Source organism: Octopus bimaculoides, chromosome 1 (genome assembly GCF_046866305.1).
Source record: "Octopus bimaculoides isolate indiv1 chromosome 1, ASM4686630v1, whole genome shotgun sequence".
Taxonomy (NCBI): domain Eukaryota; kingdom Metazoa; phylum Mollusca; class Cephalopoda; order Octopoda; family Octopodidae; genus Octopus; species Octopus bimaculoides.
In genome coordinates this window covers 149,906,530-149,926,262 of record NC_142928.1, presented here as the reverse complement: position 1 = coordinate 149,926,262, position 19,733 = coordinate 149,906,530, and the positions used below count along the sequence as shown (strand labels likewise).

General features: G+C 33.4%; 1 protein-coding gene across 1 annotated transcript in view; it reads right to left on the bottom strand.

Annotated features, from left to right (window-relative positions):
- Positions 1–19,733, bottom strand: part of LOC106869712 (partitioning defective protein 6) — an 83,700-nt gene continuing 63,967 nt past the window's right edge. Inside the window, exons 2-4 of the mRNA XM_052971383.2 lie at positions 15,613–15,838; positions 6,226–6,822; positions 1–268 (exon numbers count right to left, since the gene is read on the bottom strand). Coding sequence (XP_052827343.1) covers positions 171–268; positions 6,226–6,822; positions 15,613–15,838 — 921 coding nt within the window. The 3' untranslated portion in view covers positions 1–170. The remainder of the gene's footprint in view (positions 269–6,225; positions 6,823–15,612; positions 15,839–19,733) is intronic.

Here is a 19,733-nt window from a genome sequence, read left to right as displayed (position 1 = left end):
TTTGAAACTATAATATTTAATTCATTAGCAAGGAAATTAAAAGTCCTACATAGAGAAATGTGGCTCTATAATCTTGAAGAATGTTTCAGTTTATACAGCAAATGTTGCCCCACATCAAGAAATACTATGCTGCCACAATATTCAACCAACTTCCACACAGGCAGTAGACATCAAAACCCTAACCAGTATGCCAGACTATATCTCCTGAGAGGTTGATATTTTCTTTTACTTTTATTGCGATCTTCAAGTGGTTTGTCATATTCAGCACCTGCAAAGAGAGTTAAACCTCAAAATACCAATGTATGGCAAAGTTTTAGATGAAATGACATGATCACTAAATATATGGACAAACATAGCTATGATGATTAGTTGACAAAGATTAGAACAAAAACCAGATCATAGAAAAATAAAATCCAAGCATGCGTTTTTCTTTTCTTTTTGTTTCTTTTTACAAAGATGTAATAATATATGGAATGGCTATGAAGAAATAGATTAAATTAGTTTAGTTAGTTCAGAGGTATACTATCAGCAAAGGATTATAAAATGATTAGTGACTTGTTTTGTCGGCATTTGTGCTACCTTGCATAAGATTTTTTTTCAAGGATATTTAGATATTTTCCATATAATAGGAATGGACTTCCTTAAATTTATTATAAAAATATAGTTTTTTTTCCCCTTTCTCCATCAGATTTTCTCTTCATTCATTTCTTTTTTTTTATAATTGCTATTAATAGATATTATTTCTAGACAAGCTGAGGTAAGCTGCAACCTCCAACAATTATTTAGCATATGTAATTTAACAAGACTGGATTTTTATATTACTAAGATAAGAAAATAAGTGAAAAATCAATTGTAAAGTAAGGTTTGGCCAAGACTCATCATAACAGTGTCCTTTAGTAATTATCAAATATAAACTAGACTCAAGTGAACATCACGTTTTGGAACTGTGAGGATCTTTGATTTTGAATAGTTTGTTTACAAATTTTCAATATAAAATCTGATATTTTATTATTCTGAGAAGTATCAGTGAAAGACTTCTGGTTTTGGCTACATTTTGTGTCCTCTATTTTGACATGGAAAAACAAGAAAATTATAATGAAATCTGAAACTGTTTAGTAACCAATATTTTAGTTTAGCTAGTTTAAATGCAGTTAGTATTTACTGTGGCATCACTTAGTCAAAAATATATATATATAAAAAAATCTCTGCAATTGTTACCATGTAAGATATATCAAGCTCAATATAGAAATTCAGTTCAGTCAGCAAAGGATATTTTTGCTTGTTGGGAAGGGAAAAAAAAATCTGTGTTCTGTATTCATAAACTGCAAAACATTGCTGTTATTCTAATGTCTAAGAGTTATAAAAGAAAAAAAAAATAATAATAATTTGCATAATTCTGAGATACTAAACTTTAGTGAATAGAAAAATAGTTCATTTATCTAATATTCTTAAAAATTAAATTTTTTTTCAATGTCTTGCATTTGAAATATCAAGTATAATAATAATAATTACTTGTTAGTTTCTGGTATGGGCATTAAGATCTATATTAATAAAAGGAATGCAAATCAGGTTGTGTGATGTTCATAATTTTTCCAAGGACAATATTAGCCTTAAATAATGTTTGGTGGCAAGAGATAAAATATAAGCCCAGTTGTCCTTTCACGGAAACCAAAACAGACTGAAAATTGTTTGCTGAAGGGCAGAGAACTTAAATGGTTTATCTAGCATAGAAAATAGAAATGAACTAAATATTTTGGTTTAGAAAGTTTTATATTATAATTTTATTTGAAAAACAAAATATTTATATTTAAACAAACAAATAAAAAAAAAACTTATTAAAAAATTTTTTATAATTCCTTTCTTTATCATTTTATTCAATGTAAATATTTCATCATATGAACCAAATCCCAAAAGGCCAAAAAAGTTTTCTTTAAATTTCTAATGCAGAAACAAAAATGTTAAAATTTTTTTTAAAGAGAAAACAAAAATTGTAATAAATAAAAAAAAAATAATAAAATTCAAATTAAGTTATATCAAAATTTTCATCTTTAAATACTTTATTTTCCAGCTGCACCAAAGTTTGAAATATTCAAATAAAGAGGGGACGAAATCCATATCAGGTATATTCAAAATGCTATGATTTTAGAATGCTGTCCAACTAGACTCTCTCTCATGTACAGACACACACACAATAACAGAATCTAAAGTTTTGGCATCTTATCTGTAGAAAAACAATTTTGCATTTAGCCAATATTTCAAGATTCTTATTGTTATACTTAGGGATGGTCATCTGTCTCAACACGTTGTCACATCAAGAATCTTGAAAAACAAAAACAAATACATAAACATATCAACACAGTTTATCAAAAAGTATGATTTTTCTCCCAAAATGCACAAGAGCATCAGAGATTTAACAGATATGCCTTCCTTTGTTTTACTATTACTTTAAAATATCAAATAGTGCACAAAAATTAACTGCTTAGGGAGGCAGTAGTGGAATTATAAAAATATGATGAAGTGGGATCATTTGAAAAAATAATTTAATTCTCTTTACAGTCTTCACAATAAAAAATATATAAATTTTATATTTTGTGCAGCCATTTGTTGCATTTCTTGGTTACATTTAACTAGCAGAGAATCTTATTTATTATATCACACTATTTTTATCTGACATAAAAACATACATATTATGTACAGCCATGGTCACATGTATAACACAGTAGTAATTATACATGTAAATGTGCCAAAGAAAACCTTTTGGATATTGATAAAGTGTTGTAGTGATTTATGCCTTTATCAACACAAGTGGAATAAGTCTAACTGGGAAAGTTAATGCTTTTTGAAAGAGAAAAAAAAGCTAATGAGCTCTATTTCTATGTGGTATGTAATAATGTGTGATAACATGTCTTCCAATCTGATAACCCAAATACAGAATAGTCCCTAACTACAATATAAGGGCATAACACTCAGTGTGTATACATACATATCCCCTCATTCATCTATAACTACATGTATTCCATGCATATACGCACACACAGAAAAGAATCTGAGTGGGTATACGCACAAGTATGTGTGTGTCCCCTCTTCCTAAACCCTACAGTTTCTTGCTACACAAATCTAAACATACAGACATGCTGGTTAGATACACATAACAGGAATATTGAACAAGAAAATTGATGTTATGAAACATTTCTCTTTGGTAAACAAAAGGAAAATAAAATATGACAGAAAAATGAATGTAGTAAAAAGCAAAAATGATATACAAAAATTTATCATTTAAAAAGGCCAAAAGGAAAATGGATAATTAAATAGGGAATCACCTCAACCCTGATGAAAGATTATATATATATATATATATATATATAAAGACTGATAGAGCTATTTATAAACAGGAGTGTTTGGGGGGTATAAATATAGCATTTTAAGTTGATATGTTTTAAACCAAGTTGATAGTGGAGTTATTACAACATATAATAAATAGACAGAACACCAGACAAACTACACACACGACTGATAAAGAAAGGAACAATCACATATAGACACACAGGCATGTCAGTGTATGTGTGGGTGAATATATATACACATATATATATATATATATATATGCATATATATATATATATATATATATATATATATGATATATATTAAAGTCAAGATGGGTAGATAGATAGGTAGGTAGATAGACAGACAGCTGCATACACAATGAGCAAGAGTGAGAGAGAGTACAGTAGGGACATATACATAGATGTTACTTGAAACACAACTGAGGCAAGAGTAAAACAGTAGATTCTACTGATGGAGTTGACATTTTACTGTCATAAAAATGGGTATCAACACAAATATGATATATAGGTAGCATAAAGACACTCGTACACACACAGGTAAAGTTTATGGCACTCTAAGGGTAGAAACTAAACAATTTCTCACACACACACATATATGCAGACATATATATATACACACACATACATTTAAATGCCTGAGATGAGGAGTTGTTAAAAAGATTATAGTTTTTCAGACTAACAATCTCATCTTCAGAGATAAAAACAAGAACATTCAGTATTTACATCTACACTAAGTTTTGATTTTGTTTATCTCTGGTCATCATCAGTTATCTTACATATGGATACATACATAGCAGAAGATTTTTATAAGGTACATTTATTTTTAAATTAAGGGTAGTAATACTCTTATTCACTATACTATTAACACAGATTAGAAATAAAAGACTGTTGGTTCAAATCCAGTTTGGCACTTTCCATACATCAAAGTTAGATATCTGATGATAACTGACAAACTAGTTGAAACATAGTATCGATATAGATGTTAAAGAAAAATATTCTCATCTCTAGAAATGAGGTTAATAGCCTGAACAATTATACATGCACTTACATATAATATTGTGTGTTTGATTGTGTGGGGGTATGTGAAATTATGTGCACTTTACATACAGTAAAAGTCACATATATGCATGAATGCAAATAAAATCATGAATACACACACAAAGAAAGAAGAGAAAATATGGTGGTGAATTAGGTAAAAATGTATATATATATATATATATATATATATAAATATATATATATACACATACACACATGAACAGATGTGAAAATCAGGCAAACAGATGGACACACATTTACAGATGGAAACATAGCACAACTGTTTACACACGCATACATACACAGATAAGCTAAATAAATAGATGTGCACTCTTTTACGAGAATAAATCTCAGCAAATCATACACACATACACAGAAAACACACACACGCATACACAAATGTTAGACGAATGTGTGTGCATGTATGTACATACAATGAATGTAAAATAAACATGAATACATGGAAACATGATAAACAGTGGTGTGTATACATACACAGTGTACAGATGTGAATTAAATAAACAGATATGTACACACAAATATAGAAAAAAAATTGTGTACACATATATACATATGTAAACCAAATAAACAGATGTGTGTATACAATGTACAGATGTAAACCAAATACATATTAAAAAATTGTGTACACAATGTACAGATGTAAACCAAATAAACAGATGTGTGTACACAATGTACAGATGTAAACCAAATAAACACATATGAGTGTACAATCTCTAGATGTAAATCAATAAACATGTGTGTACACATTTCCAGATGTAAACCAAATAAACAGATGTGTGTACACAATGTACAGATGTAAACCAAATAGATGTTTATGTATAAAGACATCTACAGATGAAAAAATAAAGTTTAAAAAATGTGTGAATGTACACACACAGATGTAAACCAAATATACAGATGTGTGTATATATATGGATGTAGACCAAACAAACAGGTGTGTGTGTATACATACATTAATAGATGTGTATAATCATGTCTGGTAAATGAAATTGAAAAGTAAGACATTGAAATAAATAGAAATTAAGAAAGATACTAATCAATTGTTTGTCTGTGTGCATGTGATTTAATTAATGCGTGTATGTAAAGCTATGTAGTATGCATACATATATGTAATATAAATATGCATTTGTGTGTGTGTGTAGTTGGTGCATGCCTGTTTCAGTGATAGTACTTGTAGTGTGAGGTGTTATTATACTGTGTGTTAGTGTGTGTGTTTATTCAAGTATATAAAGTTAGATACCCATTCTCACATGATGAAACATAATGAGGTGCACATGTAAATGAATGAAGGCTTAACATTAGTTTTAACACGCTTAGTAAACGCATTTAGTTTAAGACAGCTTCTCTCTGACCTCACTGTCCATTTGTGTTGGTAAATTATAGCAAATTTTTGAAGGGGGTGGGAAGGAGGAAGAGGGGAACAATAACAATGCCAACAGCAATAACTCCACTCATCACCAGAATATATATACATATATGTATATATATATACATGTATATATATATATATACATATATATATGTATTTACATACGTGTATATATATACATACATATATGTGTGTGTGTATATATATATATATATATATATACATACATATATGTGTGTGTACATATATACATATATATATATATATACATGTGTATTTATACATACATATATGTGTGTGTACATATATATATATATATATATATATATATATATATATATATATATACATACACACACACACATATATATATGTTTATCATTTTTGTTTACTTTCCCACCATCCCTCACAATACAACCACAGGACTGTCTTTATCCTTGTCTTCCTTACTAAGGAGCTCCTGTACATCATCTTCGTCATCGCTGTCATAGGACTTCCCCGATTGTTGAGACTGCTGTGACTTATTCGACAGCTGGGAATGGCGGCCATAGCCACCTCGTTGTGGAGCCAAAGTCATTCGCTGATTCACAGGCTTAACAGTGATAATCAGATTAGCGCTGTTTGCAACCATCATGTCCGTGACCTGGTCAAGAGTCTTGCCCATCACCTCGATACCATTCACTTCCAAAACCTCATCATTCACAGCCAGAAGGCCAGTGCTTTCAGCAAGGCCTCCTGGAACTAGACGAGAAATGAAAATTCCAGGTACTTTTTCCACCCCAGAGGAAGTCACACGAAAGCTAGTACCATCTCGTATGTAAAATCCCAATGGTTTATCAGAACCATTTTTCATGAGTTTCACACGTCTGTGTGTCTCTGGCACAATATCAACATCAATAATAGCAGAGACACGGCGGAATTCCTCAGGCATACCAATCCTAAGACGTGGCTTTGGTGATGCCTCTCCAGTTCCTATCAACTTTGAAATTGGATTTTTCCTTTTCATTGGTCCTGAGCCATAACCATTCACTTCACCATAACTCTCACCTGAAAAACAAAAACATACAATAAAATAAAATAAAAGAAAAAATAGAATAAATAAATAAATAACAACAGATGAGATAGGTATAAAACCAAATTTAGTGCGGCTCCAGAAAACAGAATACTTAGAAAAAACAAAAAAAAACAAAACAAAAAAAAACAAATAAATAAGAATATTTAATTTGAGTAAACTTAAATTATCAAGAAAACTTAATTAAGCAAGATAATGGTACAAGTAATGATTTCTTATATTTTCAAAAGGCCACAGACTTTTAGATAATTTAATTGATCTTCATATCAGCAAGACATCATTACAAGAGAACACAAGCTGAAAGAAGTGAAAGATTTCCAGTATCTTGTAGCCAACTCAGTAAAGAGTATTAAAGCTTATATCACTCAAACTTAATCAGTATCCAACAAAATGGCAACAATATAGAAATCAAATCTAAATCAAGACCTGAAACTTAAATTCATCGAAGGAACAATAGTGTGCCAATGTATGGAACAGGAACAAGGACTCTTAACAAAAGCATGATAAAATTGGTTGCATGATACCTACACACTACTATAAAGCTCAATATGTCAGAGGCAATACTGAATTTTAAGGCAATCTACTTCCAGTAACATCCACATTATGTTAATAGAAATTAGGGGTCTTTGGAAAGGATGTAAAAACTTGTACAGTCTAAGGCCCTAAACAAACTAGATGTTGTCTGGAAATCAACCCTGTCAGACAACCTTAAGACAAATTTTTTTTCTGTGCAACAGTAGTCAGTCCTGTTATATGGAGCAACAGCCTAGATGCTTATCAAAAAACTGTAATCCAAGCTAGATGGAACTCACACCTGAATCTTAAGAGCAGTCTTGGAGAACTCATCTCACCAAGAAACAGCTAAATTGAGATCTCTTGCCTGTTTCCACCATTGTAAGGGAAAGGCATTTATGAATTGTGGGACATTGCTAGCAAACCAAACAAGAGCTGGAAAGTGCCCTACAGCTATGGATGCCAAAGCAGGCCATCTGAATAGAATGTATGTAGATCAACTCACCAGAGACACTGGCTATCTATCTGAAGACTTTCCTCAATTGATGCAAGACTGAGATGGCTAATGTGTGGGGGTTAAAAATGTATGAGCAAGCTCAATCAGATGATGCTGATGTGGGAAAAGCAAAGATGAGGTAGTATATCAGTTGTGACTCTGAAAGCCAACTCACAGCTAAAGATCGAGAGGAAGACCTCATTTATGTATATCAACCAACTAGTACAAGACACTAGGTTTACAAAATTTGGAAAATCAAGCTATTGCTTTGGATGATCATGCTTTCTGGAAGTTACTTGTTGGGAGCATCTGAGCTCACTTCATTGAAAAACCAAAAAAAAAAAAAAAATATGTACCTGGTACTTATCTTATATGAACCAGAGTGATATATCCTCAGGCCAAGAGTGAAACTAAACAGCTGTTAACAATGATTAAAACTAACAATCAGAGGTTCTTTGAGATTGCTTGACCTGCTGGAAATATCAGCCAGATCTTTCTCAAATTACACCCTGTCATCTGAAATGGGAAGACATTGGATAATGTAAAATACACTCAAAAACAACATGTAATGGTCATTGGTGGAGCAGCCACAATTATGGGTCTAATATATCAACGTTGCTATGGGGCTAAACAACAGTAATAACGACAGCAACAATTGTGTAGTAGTGCCAGATGTACCTTGGAAATGTAACCATTGCTCTATAGCACTAGTTATATCTAATGACAAACATTTTAATCAACTAATGTCATGTAGATGAAAGAGTGAATCTGCTTTCTTTGGATAAAACAACATTATTTGCAGGTAACATTCGCAGAAAATATGATTCTGCTTCTCAGCATAAATTATTGCTCCTTATGTAAAATTAAATCATTTCATACATAGGCATAATGAAACACTTGTTGCAGACATGATATTTAATCTCTAGTTAATCCAGTACCTTATCCACCTGGCTATATCATATCTACAAATTAATACATGAAAACTTAGCTAAGTGGACAATACTAGTAAGATAAAAAAAAAATATTAGATTCACGACCTTAATAATCATTATGAAAATAACTAATTTAAAAAAATTTAAACAAAGGCAAGGCAATCCTAAAATTTTAATTAAAATTAATTAAATAAGCAATGAAGTCTGACTTTTAGTATGATGACATCTTACAAACCATTATAAACTGTAGTGAATATAGTTTCTTCTGTTTCATGTAAAACATCAAATGTAATTATTATAGAGCAAAATGTATACAGTAAATTTAGTCTGGAATTTATGTCTACCATTATCATTCATTTTATGCATTAACATTATACCAAATCTCATTCTTTCCTCTTTATCATTTATCAGCATTTTACATTAGCTTTTCCCTGTTGGCATGAGGTGGAGGGTTATTTTGAGGTAATGTTTTTTGGATGGATGACATTCCTGTCACCAACCTTCAACCATTTCCAAGTCAGGTAATATTTCCCCTTGGACAGACATGATTTTGTGGAATACTAGAAATGAACAACATTGCTTGTATGACGGTGATACTTGCTTGCAGCTATCTGGTGATGTTAAGACAAAGGCACACACACACACACACACACACACACACACACACACACACACACACACACACACACACACAACATGGCTAGTCAACATTTCTCCATAAGGAACAATGGACCAGTTTCCCCAGTTTCTCTGGTATATATATTCTTCCTTGGATGAGTTGCCAATCTGTTGCAGGATTACTCACTTTTACCAGCTGAGTGGATTGGAGCAACATGAAGTATTTTGCTCAAGAATACAATACATCACCCAGTCCATGAATCAAAACTACAATTTTGCAATCATGAGCCCAACACCCTATCCACTAAGCCATGCAAAGATGGGCTTCTTCTAGTTTCTTTCTACCAAATCCATTCTCAAGGCAATAGTAGATGTTTGCCTAAGGTACCACGCAGTGAAACTGAACCCTCACATAGCTCATAAACAAGCTTCTTAACCAAATAGCAATACCTGTGCTTATATGGAATGTTTCTAATAATTCACATACTTTGAATGAGTTTGATTTTGACCAAAGTATGAACACTCAAAAGGAACCACCTCCCTCGCTTTACAGTACAAACTCCTTTAACCACTTTGCTAGTTTTACTTAATGGCTTTTTTAACATGTCTATATACACCAGCTTAGCAAAGTAAAGCTGTCCCAGTGGTTTTATTAATTTAGTTCAATGCCACCATCTGGTACTTAAGTGCCTTTAACAACAATGTCCACTCTGTCATAAGCATGGACCAAACCAGGTCCCCAGTCTGAAGATATCGAGATATTTCTTGCTTATTCCCACCAGTCTGCAAAAGGTCATGTGCACTGCCTTTCCTACTCTCATTAAACCATAAAAAAATTAAATATCTATATTTTAATGAAGCTTTCAGTACATTCCCATAAACAATTCTGAACACAAAACTACTAACAAGCTTATGTTATATATGAGATTTCTGAAAGGATTAATCATTATTATTACATTTAGCAGCATTTTTATAAGGAAAAAGTTTGATAGTGACTTTCAAGTTTTGTTGTTTGTTGATTTAGCAGACAGTCTGAGGAAGCCAATGAACAATGAAAATCCAAAGTCACTGTTTGACTATTTTCTTGTGAAAATAAATTTTGATACTCTACATAAACATTATTGAGTGACTTTCCAATTAATGGTTGTTTTTATGTGTATAACAATACATTACAACAAACATTTGTGTTTGTGTGTATTGCTTGTGTGTGTGTATGCACATGACAGTAGGGATGGTGACAACAAGACATAACTATGTAACATAGAAATGTGTTTAGCCCCAGGTTAGCTCTGATCAAGGATTCATTATCATTCTATTTAACAGCATTTCAATATATTGTAGATGTTATCTTTAGTCTCAGGTCAACCCTGATTGAATAAAACCTGAAATCAAAAACATTCCAGCACTGACCAAACTATCTTTTTTGCATATCCATGAGATCGTCCAGTGTACTTCCTTTTTTGAGTGGGGTATGGCAAGATCTGAGTAAGATTTGACTGCTATTTCTAAAAGTTTGTTCAATCACATTGTAGCTGCTTCTCTCAGCGGTTCAACTTGGTAGATTGGAAATATAAGTAACGTTGCTTAAGCATCTTACTTCAAGACACAATACTTTCACTCACAATCTAAACTTATGAGCTAAGAACCAAGACACATATTTTACAATGCCACTGTATCTATAAGTAATCTGCGATCAATAATATGAGTTTTCTAATCTTAGAATCAATTTTGGAATCAAACATTTGAATTAAAATAACCAAGTGAGTGGTGTATCCATAAACCAAGTTATAGATTTTGAGTTCATATATACACAACAAGCATTTTTGTTATACTAAGGAAACCAGTTAATTCTTTGGAGTAGATTCTTAAGCAGAATTGAGGAATGTTTAATGGTATATGGAAGATTTCTGTCTTTCATCTGCCAAATACTTCAGTATCTAGAACTTAACACCAGTTTAAGAAACCTCAGCAACTTAAGGAGACATCATTGTAACTATTGTTGGACAACAATAAATTCTATAGTAACTTAATGTATGTGTGTGTGTGTGTGTGTGTAAATTATGATTTAACTACTTGGTTTTAGGAAGGGCATCCAGCCATAGAAATCATGCCACAACAGACAATTGGAATCTGGATAGCTCCTTGCTAGCCAGCTCCGTGTCAAACTGTCCAACCCATGCCAGCATAGAAAGTGGACATTAAACAATGATGATAAAAAAATAAATATACACAATTCTAATAGCTCCACAGAAGCTATAAGATGTCACACAAGCACCCAGCTCAGAGTTCACCGCTTCTTATAGCAAAAACAGTCATAGGCTAATGAAAGCGATTACATAACTCCTGTTCTTTTGCAATTGATTTATTGATATTATGTACTGTAATCGCCTGACAATGTCAAAGCATTAGAATATTGAATATTAACAACTGTTATTGGTATCACCATGCTTAAGTGAAATCCTTGTGTGTGTGTGAGAGAGAGAGAGAGACAGAGAGAGAGAGAGACAGACAGACAGAGAGAGAAAGAGAGAGAGAAAGAGAGTATACATACACACAAGACAGGGTTCCACACAATTTCTGTTTACAAAAGTCACACCACAAGGCATTTGTTAGCACAAGGCTATAGTAGAAAATGTCATAGGTACTGTGCAGCAGGACTAAACCAGAAACCACACGATTGCGAAGTGAATTTCATATCCACACAGCCATGCTGTGTCTCTAATTAAAACCAGGAAATTTTATAGCTATTTCATAAGAGTCAATTTTTATCATATTAAATATGTCACCATATTAGTTACATTCTACAAGAACAACAGGAAAATACCGATGTTCCATTTTCTTGCTTATCTATTTCACCAACCCATAATTCTATACATTTTATAACACAATTATTATATTACCAATGTTTATAAGAATTATTGTTTGACTTACTGATAAAAGTAAAAATCAAATATTTGAGACACTTTTAGGAATGCCTTTCTAAAAGACAAAACAAAATCCATAAAACAGATATTGGCTATTGTATTGATTCCTTTTATTCTAAACACTGAAGTTACATTAAGTCATATTGCAATATACAAATCTATAATGGTACCAGAATAGACACAACCCAATGGCTGAAACTCGTAAAAGAATCTAAGTAAGCCACCAGTTATTTATATGGTAGTATACTCATATTTATTGATTCTCAATCCTCAAAATAACCTGTTGGATGAACTAGAGATATGCACTTTCTGTCACAGTAAGGCTGTGTGGTTAAGAAGTTTGTTTCCCAACCACATGGTTTTGAGTTCAGTCCCACTGTGTGGCACCTTGGGCAAGTGTCTTCTGCTACAGTTTTGGACCAACCAAAGCCATGTGAGTGGATTTGATAGAGGGAAACAAAAGAAATTTGTCATATATTCTCTTATTCTTTTACTTGTTTCAGTCATTTGACTGCAGCCATGCTGGAGCACCGCCTTTAGTCAAACAAATCAACCCCACAACTTATTCTTTGTGAGCCTAGTACTTATTCTATCGGTTTCTTATTACCAAACCGCTAAGTTACAGGGATGTAAACACACCAGCATCAGTTGTCAGATGATGGTGGGGGGACAAACAGAGACACACAAACATATAAACACACACACACACACATACATACATACATACATACATACATACATATATATATATATATATATATATATATATATATATATATATATATATATATATATAGACAAGCTTCTTTCAGTTTCTGCCTATCAAATCTACTCACAAGGCTTTAGTTGGCCTGAGGCTATAGTAGAAGACACTTGCTGAAGGTGTCATGCAGTGGGACTGAACCCAGAACTATATGATTGGGAAGCAAGCTTCTTACCACACAGCCACACCTGCACCTATACATACGTGTATATATATCATCATCATCATCATCATCATCGTTTAACGTCCTCTTTCCATGCTAGCATGGGTTGGACGATTTGACTGAGGACTGGTGAAACCGGATGGCAACACCAGGCTCCAATCTAATTTGGCAGAGTTTCTACAGTTGGATGCCCTTCCTAACGCCAACCACTCAGAGAGTGTAGTGGGTGCTTTTACGTGTCACCCGCACGAAAACGGCCACGCTCGAAATGGTGTCTTTTATGTGCCACCCGCACAAGCCAGTCCAGGGGCACTGGCAACGATCTCACTCGAAAATCCTACGGGAGCCAGTCAGGCGGTACTGGCAACGGCCACGCTCAAAATGGTGCATCTCATGTGCCACCCGCACAAGAGCCAGTCCAGGGGCACTGGCAACGATCTTACTTGGCTTACCGGGTCTTCTCACGCACAGCACATTTCCAAGGTCTCGGTCAGTAGTCATCGCCTCGGTGAGGCCCAATGTATGAAGGTCTTGCCTCACCACCTCAGCCCAGGTCTTCCTGGGCCTACCTCTTCCACGGGTTCCCTCAACTGTTAGGGTGTGGCACTTTTTTACGCAGCTATCCTCATCCATTCTCACCACATGTCCATACCAGCGCAATCATCTCTCTTGCACACCACAACTGATGCTTCTAATGTTCAGCTTTTCTTATATATATAATATGGGTGGCTTATTCACAATTTTACAACCTAAAGGCAGAAATATAAATGTCACTAAAGTAACAAAGGAATGCGAAATCATCAATGATCTGGCTATGCCTGCTGCTGTAAGAAGCTTACCTCCCTTGTCAGTCATTAAGGTATTGCTCTTCGTGGCTATTGAGTTGTTTTGGCTTTTATTTCTAGCGATAATAGTGCTGATTAGTGCCCTTAGTCACTTTAGTGACATGTATGTGTGTGTGTGTCTTTGTCTTGACATTACATGATTGTTGTAAGTGATTGTTATTCATTTCCAATATTCTGCAAAATCACAGCTAATCATGGGAAAATATTACCTTTCTTAGAAACAGGTTAAATGTTGGCAACAATAAGGATATCCAGCTATAAAAATCTGCATCAATAACCTTTGTTCAATCCAAACAAGTATGGGAAAAATGGACATTAAAACAATGATAATGATGATGGAAATAATTATCATTTATTTCATCATTTAATATCCATCTTCCACACTGGCATGGGTTGGAATGTTTGGCAGGATCCAATGGGTCCAAAGACTGCATCATACTCCAGTGTCTGAGTTAGCATAGTTTCTATGGCTGGGTACCCTTCCTAATGCCAACCACTGTACAGCATGTATTGAGTGTGTTTTTTTTTATGTTACCAGCACTAGAGAGGTTACCATGCATGTTGCAAGACTGTGAACCCCAAGGGAAGAGAACAGCTTTATGCTAAAAGATGAGTGGTTAAAATATGAGGGAGGGGAAGAAATCTCATGTAGAAGAGCTGCAAAGAGATAAATGGCGAGATGAGGTGTCCAGATGGCTCCTCAAGGTAGATAGAAAAAGGTAGTTACAAGAAAGATCAAACTTAATTAGGTATGGAAAGAGAAAAGCAAACAGGTGTAAGGAATGTATTTATATGAAAAGATATGATTTATATGATGTAATCAAGTTACATCTTTACAGCTGTTTCAAATGGTCAATGAACTCTATATTCATCAATTTCCACAATTACAAATTGAGAAGCAATGTTCACACAAACACACACACACACAGGCAGGCAGGTAGGTGGATAGATAGTTAGATAGATAGTTATTTAGAGAGAGAGATAGATAGATAGATAGTTATTGAGATAGATAGATAGATAGATAGGCAGACAGACAGACAGATAGATAGATAGGCAGACAGACAGACAGATAGATAGATAGACATAGATAGATAGATAGATAGATAGGCAGACAGACAGACAGACAGACAGATAGATAGACATAGATAGATAGATAGATAGATAGATAGATAGATAGATAGATAGTTAGATAGTTAGATAGATAGTTAGTTAGATAGTTAGTTAGATAGATAGTTAGATAGATAGATAGATAGTAATAGTTATCACTCTCTTTACCTCAATACAAATCCTAAGAGTGAAGGGAAGCAACTGAAAGACTATACCTAGTAAATACTGAACCAGCCCTAGTAAAGTGAACAAGCCTTAGTAAATAAAGAGGATGAGACTTTGTAGAAAAAGTGAACTAACTGTATCACTGACTGGGATTGATGTACATAGTCCTGGTTTTGAATATTTATCAATTATTAATAAATTATCATTTATTAAATTTCTAAAAATAATAACAAACTGACCTTTCCGCTGCACTTGTAGCCGTAGCAATGGTCGAGCTGTAGAGACAGCCTTTAAATAATTGTCTTTATTATTAATAGGAAGCAGATCACCATGGGCTGGGTCTGTATAGGTAATCACAAATGGAATGCGATGAAGCTGATGAAGGTTTTCCACCAGTTCATGGAACTCCTCGAACTGGTAGTTGCCATCTTTATCAATGGCAAATCGGCGAAATTCCGCATCAAACTGAAAAAAATACAAAGAAAAAGTTGAATAACAACATCATCAAATAAATATCATATGAATCATAATATTACATATATATATATATATATATATATACGCGGGCATGGCTGTGTGGTTAGGAAGCTTGCTGCCCAGCTACATGGTTTCGGGTTCAGTCCCACCGCGTGGCACCTTGGGCAAGTGTCTCCTGCTATAGCTCCAAGCTGACCAAAGCTTTGTGATTGAATTTGGTAGGTGGAATTTACTGCCGTGTGTGTATATGTCTGTGTATGTGCTTGTGCCTCTCTCCCAGAGAGTGAGAGAGGGATATATATATATATATATATATATATATATATATATATATATATATATCTCTCTCTCTCTCTCTCTCTCGTTGCTATTATGTTAAACTGTCGTATGTCCAAATTTGGCCAAATGCATTTTTTGCAATATTTAATTTTACTTGCAATAGCTGGTTCTTTTGGTAAAACTATCATACCTTCAGCCGCTTCAGATGAAGATTGTCAAAGTGTAGTACAGCGGTTTAGCATTTTTCAAAAGTGTAATAAGTCCCACATACAACAGTTTTGCAAAAATATTTCTAACTGGAAATATCATACATGCATAGAGTTACGATTTCATGCACCCAACAAAGTATTTATTTGTGTTAAGCTGAAACTGTTGCTAATGTAAAAAGAAATGGAATGGTGAGACTATTTTTTTTTGTTTTCTGAAAAAGCAACATTTTGGACTCGTGACACTTTTGCATGATAGCAACGATATATACACACACAAACACATACCATAACATAAAACATAACATACCATCACATAATACAAATAGATTATATTATATATTCCATAATCTGTTACAATGGATTTTAAATTATTTGAAGTGGCATATTTGAAATTTTTTGTCTTATATTTGATGGAAGAAATGCAAATATAGGGTAGAAAGGAATATTTAGTCTTATCAGAGACAACCTCTTTAGGCTGGATAGCACAATAAAATGCAGCCAGTATGTGCTATAGAGTGCTTGATGATAGGAAGGTCATCTAGCTGTAATAATCATACCAAAAGAAAAAAACAAAAAGAGAGAGGGAGAGAAGAGGGGAGAGATTTGGGATAGTTTAGGACTGTGAAGACTATTTAGTATTTTCAAAGATATCTCTTGTGCAAGTGGTATAACATGTACCCAGTTTATACTGTTGAGTGGTTGGTGCTATGAAGGGGTATCTAGCCATAAAACCATGCCAAAAATGACATACACAACAAAGGTGGCTAGTTTTCTCCATTACTATGTTACTTTACTATAGTTGCTGAAAAATGAGAACAATACTTTTTGAGACACCTCCAGCCTGCATTACTGTGGAAAAATAGACATAAAAGGAGAAAGAGGATGACAATGACAACAACAATTATCATTATAATGAGAACACTCAGAAGGTATTTTTCACTACTTTACTAAAACTATTTCTTTTTCATATATATAAAGTAACCTCATCATTCCTTGGTACATTCCTGATCAATTATGCACCAGCCACTTGTGATATCAACAAATATGTAGCTAAATGATAACTATATTTAGTTCAGCAGCAGGGAATGAGGTGAATAGTCACTAAAACATCTAGATATCCTGTAAGGTAACTTGTGGGAAAATTTCTACTTTCCTTTGTGTGGTATATTCAAGGTGCATTCTTCAACTCATGCTCTTGTCTTTCAACAAAAAGTAGATGAATGATTTCTTTACCTAGCTGATGATGCAGGTTTACATAGGTTAGGGTAGTGAGTATTGAAAAGCTAATTAAAAATAATTATGCTGTAAAGAAAAATATTAGTTAAAGGAAAATATTTTTATCATTCCAGCTAATATGGAGTCAACTCCAAAGAAAAATTACACTTCAACTGAAGAAATCTTAATAAAACATCTCATCAAATCAGAGAACCACTAAGTAAATGTACAAAATTGTAAAAACGTGCATATGAAAATTAGCATCATTTCCTCATATTTTTTTAATGTCAATTTTTCCATGGAATCATATAGACTGAACTTGTCTCACAATGTTTTCTTATGAACTTCATCCTCTGATATGCAAAACAACAAACAATACAACCAGTTTTTGTTGTTGTGTATGTATGCTAGTAAGAAGGGGAGAGCATGGTGTTTATGGCTGGATGCCCTTCATATAATCAATCACTTTGCAGCATAGATTGGGTGCATTTTACTGTGCTACAGGCACCATGGAGATTGTCTATGACAGAGCTACAGGATACCTTCTAACCATCATTAATTTCCATTCAGAGTTACTGTTATCTTAGATGAATTGTCTGCATGCACTTACTTACTCCTTCTCAGCATGTTTTAAAGTATAAATTCTTCAGAGAAATTTCTCAATATATCAATTATTATTTTTATAAAACTTGTTAGCTGTACCATCAACCAGGTAAACAAGGTCTTTCTTTTGAAAGACTACATTTAAAGGACTATTACTCATGATAGTTAAAACTTAATTCAACATTTCACAAACACCCCTTTTAATATATTCCTTTGTTTCACTGTAGTGATCGCAAACATTTTAATATTTAATTTCTCATGAAACTGCATAAATTTAAATAACTAATATGGTCATAAATACTTATTCAAAGATCTTAATTCATTATAAGAACTTTTAGACATATAATGCTAATGCTATGAGGGTTATTTAGGATGTTATATTAAATACATTTTTAAGGAGTTTTGAAATGTGTGTGGGGGGGGGTCATTTTTTTTGACTAATGAGTATATGCCAATTAGTATGTTGAGTAAAGCACATTCACAGTCGGGGCTATGTGGTGTCATTCATGACTGGGGCATATTTCCACTGGATTTCCACAGTGTTAGTTGAGATAATAATAATCAATGAAGGAAACGGAAGATGGATTTGGTATTAGTCTTTATTCAGTATGACAATTGTTTCAAGCCCTCCTGCAACTATCCTATAAGGGTGGGATGCTGTGCATTCAATTTTGTTGCATTGATCAGTGCAGTCTGGGTCACATCAGGTGCATGCATACATAAAGTGGTGTCCCACTAAATATATCTTGAGTTCTTGCAGTGATGTTGATGTTTGCAAACTGATCGATGCAACACAATTGGATGCACAACATTCCACCCATAAAGCACAGTCGCAGGAGGGGTTGAAGCAATCGTCGTATTGAATAAAGACTAATGCCAAATCCATTTTCTGTTTCCTTCATTGATTATTATTATACACACACACACATTGTTGAGCAGTATATTCTTGGTTGTGCCATATAATTGAGCTTAACCAGAAACATATTACTCAACAATATGACAGTATAACCACTCAGTTTTTCTTTTAGCGTACACTGCTTCTTTCTGACTTTGAACAACTATTAATGTATATATATCATCATCATCATCATCATCATCGTTTAACGTCCGCTTTCCATGCTAGCATGGGTTGGACGATTTGACTGAGGACTGGTGAAACCGGATGGCAACACCAGGCTCCAGTCTGATTTGGCAGAGTTTCTACAGCTGGATGCCCTTCCTAACGCCAACCACTCAGAGAGTGTAGACTCAGATATATATATATATATATATATATATATATATATACATCATAGAAGATATTAAAAGAAGTAATTCCTTTTTCATGTGAGACTGCAAAGGTTTACTCTAATTATCAAGAAAACATTTTGAACAGGCTTTTAAGTGAAAAATTGCAAAAAAGATTTTTTTAAAGATTCAAAGTTCAAGCAATCATTTATCATGACAATAGCAACTTAAAACAAGCTTAGCCTTCAGGAAATGACACTACAAGTTACAGCCTTGAATAAACCACTTATTGTTAATAAACCACATTTATTTGTTATATCCTTTGTTAATTAACAAAAATTTAAAAATTA